This window comes from Oncorhynchus gorbuscha, linkage group LG03 (genome assembly GCF_021184085.1).
Source record: "Oncorhynchus gorbuscha isolate QuinsamMale2020 ecotype Even-year linkage group LG03, OgorEven_v1.0, whole genome shotgun sequence".
Taxonomy (NCBI): domain Eukaryota; kingdom Metazoa; phylum Chordata; class Actinopteri; order Salmoniformes; family Salmonidae; genus Oncorhynchus; species Oncorhynchus gorbuscha.
In genome coordinates, this window is record NC_060175.1 from 21,794,656 (window position 1) to 21,808,862 (window position 14,207).

Here is a 14,207-nt window from a genome sequence, read left to right on the forward strand (position 1 = left end):
TAACCCTACTACCACCATAGGTCACTCTGTTCACAATGTTGACATCAGCAAACCGCTCATCCACGTGATGTTGTCTGCCATCTGCCCGGTAAAGTCGAAGCTGGGATTCATCCGTGAAGAGCACACTTCTCCAGCATGCCAGTGGCCATCGATGGTGAGCATTTTGCCCACTGAAGTCGGTTACGATGCAGAACTGCAGTCAGGTCAAGACCCTTGTGAGGATGACAAGCATTACAGATGAGCTTCCCTGAGACGGTTTCTGACAGTTGGTGCAGAAATTCTTCGGTTGTGCAAACCCACAGTTTCATCAGCTATCCGGGTAGCTGGTCTCAGACGATCCCGCAGGTGAAGAAGCCGGATGTAGAGGTCCGGTGCTGGCGTGGTTGCACGTGGTCTGTGGTTGTGAGGCCGGTTGGATATACTACAAAATTCTCTGAAATTACATTGGAGGAGGTTTGTGGTAGACAAAGAAACATTTCATTCTCTGGCAACAGCTCTGGTGGACATTCCTGCAGTCAGCATGCCAATTGCAAGCTCCCTCAAAACTTGAGTCATCTGTGGCATTGTTATATGACAAAATGCACTTTTTAGAGTTGGCTTTTATTGTCCCCAGCACAAGGTGCACCTGTGTAATGATAATGCTGTTCAATCAATATGCCACACTTGTCTGGAGGATGAATTATCTTGGTGAAGGAGAAATGCTCACCAACAGGGATGTAAATTTATTGTGGACAAAACTTGAGAGAAATATGTTTTTTGTGCATGTGGAAAATCTTTTATTTCAGCTCATGAAACATGGGAAAAACACTTTACATCTTGTATATCATTTGTTCAGTGTGTGTACATATATATATATATTTGTGTTCATTTTTATTGTGTTTTGTTGTGTCCATCTGCATGTGTTTTTAATGAGTCTAACAGTCATCATTGTATTACTCACATACAGTTGAAATCGGAAGTTTACATACACCTTAGCCAAATACATTTTAACTCAGTTTTTCACAATTCCTAACATTTAATCCAAGTATAAATTCCCTGTTTTAGGTCAGTTGGGATCACCACTTTATTTTTAGAATGTGAAATGTCAAAATAATTGTTGAGAGAATGATTTATTTCAGCTTTTATTTCTTTCATCACATTCCCAGTGGGTCAGAAGTGTACATACATTCAATTAGTATTTGGTAGCAATTGCCTTTAAATTGTTTAACGTGGGTCAAAGGTTTTGAGTAGCCTTCCACAAGCTTCCCACAATAAGTTGGGTGAATTTTGGCCAATTCCTCCTGACAGAGCTGGTGTAACTGAGTCAGGTTTGTAGGCCTCCTTTCTCGCACACACCTTTTCATTTCTTACCACACATTTTCTATGGGATTGAGGTCAGGGCTTTGTGATTGCCACTCCAATACCTTGACTTTGTTGTCCTTAAGCTATTTTGCCATAACTTTGGAAGTATGCTCGGGGTCATTGTCCATTTGGAAGACCCATTTGCGACCAAGCTTTAACATCCTGATGTCTTGAGATGTTGCCTCCCCCTTATTCCTCCATCACAATGGTCATTATGGCCAAACAGTTCTATTTTTGTTTCATCAGACCAGAGGACATTTCTCCAAAAAGTACGATCTTTGTCCCCATGTGCAGTTGCAAACTGTAGTCTGGCTTTTTTATGTCGGTTTTGGAGCAGTGGCTTCTTCCTTGCTCAGTGGCCTTTCAGGTTATGTCGATATAGGACTCATTTTACTGTGGGTATAGATACTTTTGTACCTGTTTCTTCCAGCATCTTCACAAGGTCCTTTGCTGTTGTTCTGGGATTGATTTGCACTTTTCGCACCAAAGTACGTTCATTTCTAGGAGACAGAACACGTCTCCTTCCTGAGCAGTATTACGGCTGTGTGGTCCCATGGTGTTTATACATGCGTACTATTGTTTGTACAGAAGAAAGATGTACCTTCAGGCATTTGGAAATTGCTCCCAAGGAAGAACCAGACTTGTGGAGGTCTACAATATTTTTCTGAGGTCTTGGCTGATATCTTTGATTTTCCCATGATGTCAAGCAAAGAGGCACTGAGTTTGAAGGTAGGCCTTGAAATACATCCACAGGTACACCTCCGATTGACTCAAATTATGCCAATTAGCCCATCAGAAGCTTCTAAAGCCATGACATCATTTTCTGGAATTTTCCAAGCTGTTTAATGGCACAGTCAACTTAGTGTATGTAAACTTCTGACCCACTGGAATTGTGATACAGTGAATTATAAGTAAAATAATCTGCCTGTAAACATTTGTTGGAAAAATTACTTGTCAAGTATAAAGTAGATGTCCTAACCGACTTGCCAAAACTATAGTTTGTTAATAAGCAGTTTGTGGAGTGGTTGAAAAACAAGTTTTAATGACTCCAACCTAAGTGTATGTAAACCTCCGACTTCAACTGTATATGTGTGCAGGGTTGGGGAGTAATGGATTACAAACAAATATATACTTTAATATGTTACATTATCAGAAAGAATATTATCATCAGACTTCAGATACTTTTGAAAAACTAGGTGATTTTTTCTAGGAATGCTTTTTAATTCATAAAGGAAGTTTGCGAGAAAAAAATGACACCTTTCTGTTTACTCACAACATTCAAATCAGCATTGAAAAAAGGCTCACGTTTAAGTTTGTTCCACCTGAGCGAGTCTGACCACTATGATGACACACTAAACGTATTTACTTGATCGCGGTAAAAGAGCAGGAATAGGCGTTTAAAGGCTACAGTCCAAGCAACGTTTTCCAATGGTGCGACTGCTGTCAAAGGCATTCAAGGATAATCTAATTTGAATAAAGGCATGGAGGTAAGGATGACAGCAGTGGTGTAGTGTCACGATCGTCGTATGGAGTAGACCAAAGCGCAGCGTGGTTAGAATACATACAACTTTTAATAAACTAAACAAACTATACGAAATAACAAAACAAACGTGAATCTATGATACAAAAGTGCAAACACAGGCAACTAGACAGACAATAACCCACGAAATACCCAAAGCAGATGGCTGCCTAAATATGGTTTCCAATCAGAGACAACGATAAACACCTGCCTCTAATTGAGAACCAATCTAGGCAACCATAGACCTACATAAACACCTAGAATGTAAACAACCCCATAAATCTACAAAAGCCCTAGACAGTGCTAAAACCCTAGAAAAGACAAAAACACACATACCACCCTCGTCACACCCTGACCTAACCAAAATATATAAAGAAAACAAAGAATACTCAGGTCAGGGCGTGACATGTAGTCTATGGCGATACGGATATCACTTATTATTGACATCTACATAGCGAATTCAAGTGAATCACACTGCTGCTCTCTCATTTAGCTTTATGCACCTTACGGATTGCATTTGTAGTGGCTGGCTGTTCACAAATGTACATGTGTATTTTAACCCAATAGTGGTTGAACTAAAGAAGTTTAAGCTGACTACCAATTATTATTTTTGCAACCAGTGGACATCCAGTGAAAAATGTGCTCTTGCAACAGCTGCATAGTGCAGATCCAGGGCCTGCTTAATGCAGTGGCTTACAGGAGCTGAAGCCCCGGGCCCAAGCCCGTAGGGGGCCCTAGAGGCAGAGAAAAATGGAAATGTGTATATATATATATATATATATATATATATATATATATATATATATATATATATATATATATTTTTTTTTTTTTACTGCAACCGCCAACCACAGGAGCCAGCTCTCTATGAGTGTAGACAGCCTGCTGCCGCTCTGCTAATCATCAGATGGGGGGAGGAGAGAAGTTAATGTGCCGCTCTTGGTTGGGTAAATGATTCAGGGCTAATTACATGCATTTCTACACATTTTACCTCAACTTATGCCATGTAAATGATATCTGAGTGAGAGTGACTAACAAAATCAATGGTTGGCCCCTGGGTACATACGCTGTGTGCCCAGTCGGTAGTCAGCCATGATTAATACAAGTTTAGATAATTGGCTTGACTAAATTACACATCTAATAATTGTTAGCTGATATGGCTAGTTGAGTGACAGTCATTGATTGACATAACAAGTGAAAAACTGCTGATGCACAACCACATTTCTAAATTGCACCTTGGGTATTCTACTATTCTTACTCTGAACAGTAAGCTGAGACCCCAACTGAGATCTCCTAAAATGTTTCATCGTATATACTGTATTCACAGATTTCTAAGTCATATTCTTGAAGATCAAAGGATATTACATCAATTGGAATGACTGTAAATCTGACACTTTTTACAGTGTAGCCTAATCGTATCTGTTGTAAAAAGCAATCGGTTAGAAGAAGCCTACGTAACCAACCCATAAAGTAAAATCCAACGTCCATTAATAGCCAGCTATGTAAATTATAATATTGATTTATCCTGCAATAGATTTCATTCAATTGGTAAAATATATTTTTGTCTTCTTCTAATGCCTCTTAAAGGGAAAGTAATCTCAAAGTAACTTTCACATTACTGATTACAATTTTGAACAGGTAACTAGTAACTGTAACAGATTACATTTAGAAAGTAACCTACCCAACCCTGTATGTGTGGTATGTGAGTTCTTTGTGTCTATATTTACTTATAAAGTACAGTAGACAAAGTATTAGTAATGCCTTAGTAATGCCTCAAGGGGACGTATGAACCATTGATACCAGTTGTTCGGCTAGTGGTGTGGTAAGACGGTGACTAGTATGATAGAGGGTTGAACTCTGACATAATCTGTGGTTCTCCATACAGGCAGACCAAGGAGCAGGTTACTAAGAAGGGGGGTCCCAACCTCAAACTGGGCCCCCAGGGGGAAAAGAAGCCTGGTCAGATAATGGGGGACCCTCGAAAAGACAACACCATGGACCTTGGTCAGCATCTGAAGGTCTGTTTATAAAGTGTGTGTGTGTGCGTGTGAGACATAGAAAATACAGTATGTCTGTAATTCCTGTGTGTGTGTGTCAGTTGGAGGAGATGATGAACACCCTAGAGAGAACTAGACAGGAGCTGGATGCCACCAAGCAGCGCCTCTCGTCTACCCAGCAGTCCCTGCAGGAGAGGGACGGTCACCTGACCAACATGAGACAGGAGCGCAGGAAACAGCTGGAGGAGATCCTGGAGATGAAGTAAGTCATGGGATGTCGTACATCAGCAGAGCAATGAAACATGTTCATATTCATGTTCATATTCTGTTTAACAATGGTAATCAAAAGAACTGCAGTGAAATGATTCAAATAGGTCAAGGATATAAAGAAAAACTGGCTTGGTCGTGTGAATGCTCAAACGCTATGTCAATACTTTTTTGTTTCACGTAAATAGTGAGAAATGGTAAATTATGTTATCTTCATATGTGGGAAAGATGCATGTTTTGTCTCAGCTGTGCTGACTGGTATCTTTTTCTCTTGTTTGTCTATAGACAACAGGCCCTGCTGGCAGCCATCAGTGAGAAGGATGCTAACATCGCTCTGCTAGAGCTGTCTGCCTCTGGGAAGAAGAAGACCCAGGAAGAGGTTCTGGCTCTGAAGAGAGAGAAGGACAGATTGATGAACCAGCTAAAACAGCAGGTCAGGACTGGTGACACAACTCAGGTAGACATTTTATTCAACCTTTACTCAGGGTCTATTCCATTTCAATTAAGTCAATTGTGTTGGTAAACTGAAATGGCAATTCCATTTCTTTCTCATTGAAAAGTATTTAGAAATATTTAATTGGAATTGGAATTTCAGTTTACTTGCTGAATTGACTGAATTTGAATGGAATTGACTCCAACCCTGCCTTTATTTACACAGGTTTGTCTCATTGAGATCCAAAAAGTCTATTTTGCAGGAAGGACCTGCTCACAATAGCAGCAGTTGTTCCGTTATAAGCTTATTTCTGCTACTCAGTTGCTATTCTCTCTTTGCTAACTCAATCAACTCCTTCCATTCATAATGACAAACTCAGTGTTTGGGTCTCTCGTGTTAAATTGTAGAACTTACATGTTTGTGTTTTGTTCCACAGACACAGAGCAGGATGAAGCTGATGGCAGACAGCTATGAAGATGACCACTACCACCCCCATCCTCCCTTCCATTCCCTACCCCAGCAACCCCACCTGGGTCTCCAGCCTCAGTCCCCCCAGCCCCAATACCAGCACCCGCCACATCCCCAGCAGCAGCACGCCCCGTACCCCCATGCCCCGCACCCCCAGCCCCCACCCCAACAACACCCTCACCCCCAGCAGCCTCAACAGCAGTACGCCCCTCATCCCCAACAGCACCCGCAGGGGCACCCCCAACAGCCCCAACACCAACCACGGCCCCAGCACCCGCTGCAAGTCCAGCAGCCACACCCACAACAACAACACCCCCACCCAGGACAGCATCCTCACGGGCCTCCGCCACAGCAGCAGCACCCCCACCCCCAACAGCACCCACAGCCACACCTTCACGGCCCCCTGCAGCAAGCCCCCCACCCCCATCACCCACACCCCCAACACCCTCAGCAGCATCCCCATCACCCCATACCCCATGCCCCGCAACAGCAAGGCGGCCACCCCCGCCACCCGCCCCCACACCACCGTGGAGGACCAGGGCCTGCCAGAGGACCGCCCCATGCCGGCCACCGCCCCTCCCACGACCAGGTCACATGTCTCCCTTTCTTGTGTTTACAATCAGGGGATGGATTTATAAAGCATCTCAGACCAGCAGTGCTGATCTAGGATCAGGTCCCCCCTGTCCATATAATCATATGATCTAAAAGGCAAAACTGATATGTTTTATGATTATGGGCCCAGAACATTGATTGTAAGGCTTTAACTCTTTGTAGCTACTAAAGCACATAATTGACTTTTTCCAAACCACATTCTCGTATTTACTCAGAATGAATTGCATTGCCATTATGTTTTTGCAATTACAGATGTTAAAAAAACAAACATTAAAACGTTACCCCCTTTTCTCCCCAATTTCGTGGTATCCAATTGTTAGTAGTTACTATCTTGTCTCATTGCTACAACTCCCGTATGGGCTCGGGAGAGACGAAGGTCAAAAGCCATGCGTCCTCCGAAACACGCAACCAAGCTGCACTGATTCTTAACACAGCGCGCATCCAACCCGATAGCCAGCCGCACCAATGTGTCGGAGGAAACACCGTGCACCTGGCGACCTGGTTAGCGTGCACTGCACCCGGCACGCCACAGGAGTCGCTAGTGTGGGATGAGACAAGGATATCCCTACCGACCAAACTCTCCCTAACCCGGACGACGCTAGGCCAATTGTGCATCGCCCCACGGACCTCCCGGTCGCGGCCGGCTGCAACAGAGCCTGGGTGCGAAACCAGAGTCTCTGGTGGCACAGCTAGCACTGCGATGCAGTGCCCTAGACCACTGCGCCACCCGGGAGGCATTACAGATGTTTTTGCGAACACTATTAGACAAAAAGCAGGCTGTCCCTCTGTTTCCTATCCTTGTTGTGGTGTGGTGGTCTAATGGCTAGACTGTTGCATTGTGCATTTAAATCTATGTTTAGATGAACTCTAAGGCTGTGTACCCTATTCCCTATAGTGCATTACTGTTGACCAGGGCCCTATGACCGCTCTACTGTAGGGCCTTCCTGGTGTGAGGTCAAAATAGACCCAATGTTTATTCTCAGCTTTGTTCAACATTCATGCCTGGATCAAGTTGACCACTGTTAACCCATTCAACCAATACTGTCTGTAAATATTACAGAATGGGCCTGGGATGCAATGCAGATTGGATTGAAAAGCAAAAACCAGACTTACAATGCCTTTATGCCTTTGCTCTTCTCTATATAAATCCTATATACAGTGTAACATTATCATGACTCTTAATATAGTGCTTTCAATCATTTCTCTCCTGCATATTTACCTACTCATGACATGCTGTCATATAATAACCTTTGACCTATGCTAACTCTTGATAACCCTTTCTTCACTTCCTGCTAACCTTTTCTGCCGGCCTATAACACTCTAACCAATAGGATGACGAGGAGGGCATTTGGGCATAATCGTGCCAACGATGACAACCAAAGCTCTGATGTTGTTCTGAGGGGTGAGATGTTTTGAAACACTGCTTTTTCATACCTTTTCGCTTTCACTTCCTGTTTTCTCTTCAGTTCTGTTCCAAATCTCTGTGTGCTGTGGATTTATTTGTTTAGCTGACTGACTCTTCCCCTCCCTCCCTCCCTCCCTCCCTCCCTCCCTCCCTCCCTCCCTCCCTCCCTCCCTCCCTCCCTCCCTCCCTCCCTCCCTCCCTCCCTCCCTCCCTCCCTCCCAAACCTGCCTGCCTGCCTCCCTCGCCACATCTCTCTCTCTCTCTCTCTCTCTCTCTCTCTCTCTCTCTCTCTCTCTCTCTCTCTCTCTCTCTCTCTCTCTCTCTCTCTCTCTCTCTCTCTGGATCCTAGATGATTCAGTCACTATTGGAGGAGCACAGCCATGCCATGATGCTGAAACACATTGACTACCTGACCAAACATTTTTTACCGCCTCACAATCCACACTTCAAAATGGGGCCTTTATTTTTACTGAGGATGAGGAAGATGATGAAGAAGAGGAGGGATGAATCAGGTGGGAAGGCCAGACGAGGAGACTGATGGTTGAGCAGGTAAAACGTATTTCTAGATTCAGTAACACTTGATTTGGAGGGTCCCCTTTAGTGGTAACTTTTGGAAAGAATCCCCTAGGTTTCCAGAAATCCCGGTTGGAAGATTCCTGGATTTCCTGATTATTCCCTCCTAATTCCAGGAATAATCCAACTGGGATATCAGGAAAATCTGGGAATGTTGGGAAAGATACCTGAATCTTGCAATCCTTGTCCCCTTATTGAAGGTCTGTACAGCACTTTGAGATATCAGCTGATGTAAGAAGGACTATAGATATATATAGAAGGGCTATGTATATATTGATTGATAGATATAGAATAAAGCACTGTGAATTATTGTTTAGTGTTCATTCGACAATCACTGTAAATGGACAGGAACGACTCCATTATGTGTATTTTTACAGATGACTGAGGAGCCATCATGTGAAGAGCACTCTACAGACATTGGAGAAACTGGCCAGATCTTTGAGAGTGACTCTGTGGAGGATGAGTGGCCCTACACAGACACAGAGGTGCTTTCTGTGATGTTAGACTGGGTTGGACAGATTGGGTCCCCCTCAGACAGACAGACAGACAGATGAGCTGTCTGGTCTCATCTCCGTGGTCCTGCTCACACAGCCAAACTCACACAGCCACTCTGGCCCAGTTGTCAAGCTGCTCAGCTCACCTGTTGCCCCCCATTCTCACCAACCTGCGCCTAATTGGTTCACTCTCCTAACTCCACCTTGCTTACCTGAGGTGCCTTGTTTACCTCATTTGCCCCGCCCTGTTCATCCCCGGCTGGCTCTGAATGGCTCCCCTATCTGTCAGTCTCCTCCCTACTTACTGACAGTCTTCACAGTGCTTATTTTACTCATATGTCGTTTTTTTGTAGTTTTCTCTTTTTCCAGAGATAGCCTGTCTCTTCCCACATATTTTATGAAGTGCCATACAGTTACAGCTTTAGTTTACTTTTAAATTGTTGTGCTACTTATTTTTTATCTTCTAATGACCTTTTGTTGAGTGTGTTTCATCTGCAGTACTTGACTATGGCTATGAGTGTTTTGTGTTAAGTGCATCAGAACAAGGAAGAGGAACCAATAGGCAGCCACTAGAGCTATTATCTAACCAATAGGCAGCCGCTATAGCTCTCATCGGACCAATAGGCAGCCACTACAGCGCTTATCTGACCAATGGGCAGCCACTACAGCTCTTATCTGACCAATGGGCACCCACTAAAGCTCCTATCAGACCAATAGGCACCAACTATAGCTCTTATCTGACCAATGGGCAGCCCTGGCCTTGCCTGTAGTACTGAAGGTTTACTTGTGCCGTTAATGTGCAGTCTGGCATGGCCTTATGGGTAGGGCCCTGTACCAGGGGTTTGCTGGGCCTTTGGGCTTGGGGCTTACAACTGTGTATCTATCCTGTTACCTCAGTTGATGTCACAGTTAAAACTCAAATCTATGCAGATGTCAGAACTAATAATGCAGCTTTTATTCAGTCATGAGTCAAGGGCACCAATCAAAAAGCATTTAGATGTCTTAAACCAGTACCAATCAGAATTGTATTTTCAGAACATACACCAATCAGATTACATGACGGTTTGTTTCTCAGCATCATATGCACCTATGCACCTTCTCCCCCCCTGTTTAGGGATACTTCTAATGGTGCTTTTAGATCACTGGTGCTCACAACATGATGTTCAACCATAGACACAGCCAACAGACACAGCCATTAGATGTTGTGCAATCATGTCACTAAATAGGGATGTTGATCCCATAACCTGGCTTGCTTATGAACTGTAGAAGACTGTATTGTACATAGGATCAGCTGAAGAGATTTTATATGTGTAATGGCATCCATGGACACCCAGGTGTATGAGACTTCCTGCCATACCTTTATAGCCCTCTCTCCGGCTCATCGTCTCCCTACTCCCTCCTCTTCTTCATGACCTCTTTTCTCATCCTCTCTTCTTCTCTTTCAGCAGTCATAGTCTAACCCAAACCCAAGCCTAGTGACTCGTTTATGTTCTTCTCAACAAAGTGGCCTTGTGCCTCGTTCATATTATATACATATTATAGATATATATAGAAAGAGATCTAAAGTCTACATGTCTATGTGGTCAGAATATTGTGCCAGGAAAAAAAATAATGAGGATAAAAATACATGTTTTTTTTTTTTGTTCAAACTGGCCTAAGGATTTAAAAAAAAAACGTATTTAGTGTGTGGAGTAACGTTTGTGACTTTCCTCTGTTTTGTACATTACAAGAGAAAAAAGAGCACTCAACATTCCCTGTATGAAAACAGACTGGCTCTCACTAAGGAAAGTCTAGCCTTGAGACACAGTCCAAAGGCAAGAAGACTATTTCATTCTCATTTAGAAGAGCTCTTACATTCCTGCTACAGCGTGAGAAATATTTTTTGAGACACACACACACAATCACTATAGTATCAGTGAGATTACTTTTTAAACTTGCACTTGGCAGTGAGGACTATCACTACCATTGTTAAAGTGGAGGGTTGGAGTGACTCCGTCATTACAGATGCGTTATCCAGTCTCAGTGTTGTGTGTTTGTTTGTTGTCAATGTCATTGTCCCAGTGTATCAAGATGTGGTGATAAACATGACAGTTGGGTGTGTAGAGAACAACAAAAACCCATCTACTGGCAAAACCCTCCCCCTCCATCACTGCCACCACTAACCCCCCTCCATCACTACCACCACTAACCCCCATCCATCACTACCACCACTAACCCCCCTCCATCACTAATACCACTAACCCCCGTCCATCACTACCACCACTAACCCCCATCCATCACTACCACCACTAACCCCCTCCACTACCATCACTAATACCATCAACCCCCGTCCATCACTACCACAACTAACCCCCCCCATCACTACCACCACTAACCCCCTCCACCACTGCCACCCAACCATCACTACTACCACCACTAACCACTAACTCCCCTCAACCACTACCCCCTAACCATCACTACCACTAACCCCTCCATCACTAAACTAACCCCCTCCTCCATCACTATGACCACTAACCCCCCCCTCCATCACTACCACCACTAACCATCCCTCCATCATCACTACTACCACCAACCCCCAACCATCACTACCACCACTAAACCTCCCCAACCATCACTAACTACCACTAACCACCCCTCCATCACTGACCACTAACCCCCCTCCATCACTACCACCACTAACCCCTCCATCCACCACTAACCATCACTAATACCACTAACCCCCTCCATCACTACCACCACTAACCCCCATCCATCCTCCATCACTACTACCACTAACCCCCCTCCATGATGTGTGTGTGTCCTCGTCCTCCAACGGATACTATACAAAAAGTGATCCACTTACCAAAGTCACCTCTGTATCCATTTGTCTGTCAGCTTCAACATTCAGACAGGACACGAATCTCACAACTCATCCTCTCATTGCCCAAGAATGACAAGTTCCGATGAAATCAAATTGAAAGAAAGATGTTGTGTGGTTTTATGTTTGTGTTTACAATGTCAGAGATTGGTATAAATGGAAAAGCACATGGACAGAGGAGTTAAAAACCTCTCACTTTACCATCAGGCTTTGTTGAAGATGGGAATGTTAAGACAATATGTGGAAATATTCAAAAAATAAAAACGAATGGCACCTTTGATATTGCTGGATTCTACATTAGCATTGAAACATGACCAGCAGTCAGGAAGTCCAATAATATAGTCTAAATGAATGGAATGACAGTAAAGCAGTTATGCTATGTATTCAATGAGTAGTTAGCTGAAATTCATTACAGTTGTGTTTATTTTTCACTTTGATGGCAAACTTTCTGTGTTGCTATCATTCACTCCCAGTCATTCCGAATGCGGAAGCAGGTCCCTTGTTGAGTATTGGTGCAAAGAGTTATGGGATATTAGAATCTTCTTGTCTTAACCTGGATATTTTGAACGTAGCCATCAGGGGGAACGGATTCAGAATCCCCCATGATCAGGTTCTTTACTAGTGAATAGATAAAGTATGGGTTCTCCTACCATGATAAGTGACTGTACAGCACTTGGTAAATACAACATGGTAGAAAACGTTGAACACTTCATTTGTGCCCATGCATGCAGATGTTTACATGATGTGCCAACAGAGCGATAGTCTGGGGATCATTTCCTGTCTTCTATGCAGAGATCTTAATGTGCAGTCATCCGTGGCCTATCGGTTAACATACTCCAGGGTTGTGTTCATTAGGGCATGCAAGGTTTTAAAAGGATTTGCAACGCAAAATGAAGGATGAGTGTTTCTTATTAGGGTGGCAGGTAGCCTAGTGGTTAGTGCATTGGACTAGTAACCGAAAGGTTGCAAGATTGAATCCCCGAGCTGACGAGATAAAAATCTGTCATTCTGCCCCTGAACAAGGCAGTAAACCCACTGTTCGTAGGCCATCATTGAAAATAAGATTTTTTTCTTAACTGACTTGCCTAGTTAAACAAATGTAAACAAAAGAAGAATGAAATTGGACAAGTCCAGGTAGTCCTTCCCTGTTTCACTAGATTTTTCTTCCGTTTGGTGGCTAATGAACATGACCCAGGAGTTAAAGACAGCAGACTTCACCAATAGCGATCAAGAGAGTAAAAGGCCTTCTGATTTGAAAAGGGGTACGAGAAGCCTAATTACAGGCAGACAGATTCACCTTCTTTGTCTTGTACAAGTGGCATTTGATTTATGGTATGATGTTGAAAATGCAAACCATTGGATCAAACAAAACACTGTGACCAATGCCTGAAACATTTTTGTTGTCTTTTGTGTTTTTACTTTTGTAGATTTAAAGCTGGAATCCTTAATGGTGAAACTGCCAGGTCTGTTTGGGATTTTACAACAACAAAGAAGTTACTGCAACACTGTTTGTTTCTCTCTGACATCACTGCACGCGGGATAGAACAGCAGCATATCAACCTTTGTTTTTTACCCTGACGAGTGACGCTCCCCACCTCTTCTTTGTTAACAAAACAAAAACAATAATGGCAGTGGAGCTGTTTTCCCATATTGTGGATTCCATCTTTAAGTTAGACTTTTTTTTCAGTTCGTCTTATTGAATATGTCATTTTGGGACTGTACTATGTGTATAAGTAAATGTTTTCTGTACAGTAAGGATTTAGGAACAAGTTAAATGTGTATCCAGCATGTTGAATGATTACTTGTGTGAACCTGGGCTTATTTCCCATGGTGCTCCAGTCATCATACATGAAGTGCATCTGCATGGTGACGGTGTGATGTTGTGTTTGAGAGTGGTGTGTCTCCTCACTTGTCCTGTCCACCTAGTAGGCAGCCTGTGCAGTGTTATGAAAGAGGAAGCATGTTTTTGGGGGTGTTGCGGGAGTAAATCTGTGAGAAAGATTGTGTGTGTGTGTGTTTGTGTGTGTGTATGTGTGAGAGAAATTATGAAGTGTGTGTGTGAGAGAGAGAGAAATTATAAAGTGTCTGTATGTGTGTATGTGTGTGAGGGTTTGTACGTGTCTGTGTACTGTATGTTTCTGATTGTTCGCACATGCGAGCGAGAGAGAGAGAAAGAGAGAGAGAGAAAGAGAGAGAGAGAGAGAGAGAGAGAGAGAGAGAGAGAGAGAGAGAGAGAGAGAG

The 14,207-nt window shown here is 43.3% G+C and overlaps 1 protein-coding gene across 7 annotated transcripts in view; it reads left to right on the forward strand.

Annotated features, from left to right (window-relative positions):
* The window catches only part of erc2 (ELKS/RAB6-interacting/CAST family member 2), a 106,494-nt gene extending 95,137 nt beyond the window's left edge, over positions 1 to 11,357 (forward strand). For 5 of the 7 annotated variants that reach the window (XM_046340160.1, XM_046340181.1, XM_046340189.1 and 2 more), the window contains 7 exons: positions 4,746 to 4,878; positions 4,959 to 5,119; positions 5,410 to 5,581; positions 5,994 to 6,614; positions 7,969 to 8,039; positions 8,392 to 8,591; positions 8,993 to 11,357. In XM_046340160.1, coding sequence (XP_046196116.1) covers positions 4,746 to 4,878; positions 4,959 to 5,119; positions 5,410 to 5,581; positions 5,994 to 6,614; positions 7,969 to 7,995 — 1,114 coding nt within the window. In that variant the 3' untranslated portion in view covers positions 7,996 to 8,039; positions 8,392 to 8,591; positions 8,993 to 11,357. The remainder of the gene's footprint in view (positions 1 to 4,745; positions 4,879 to 4,958; positions 5,120 to 5,409; positions 5,582 to 5,993; positions 6,615 to 7,968; positions 8,040 to 8,391; positions 8,592 to 8,992) is intronic. The other 2 variants (XM_046340166.1, XM_046340194.1) reach the window with 1 other exon arrangement.
* Positions 11,358 to 14,207: the final 2,850 nt, after the last annotated feature.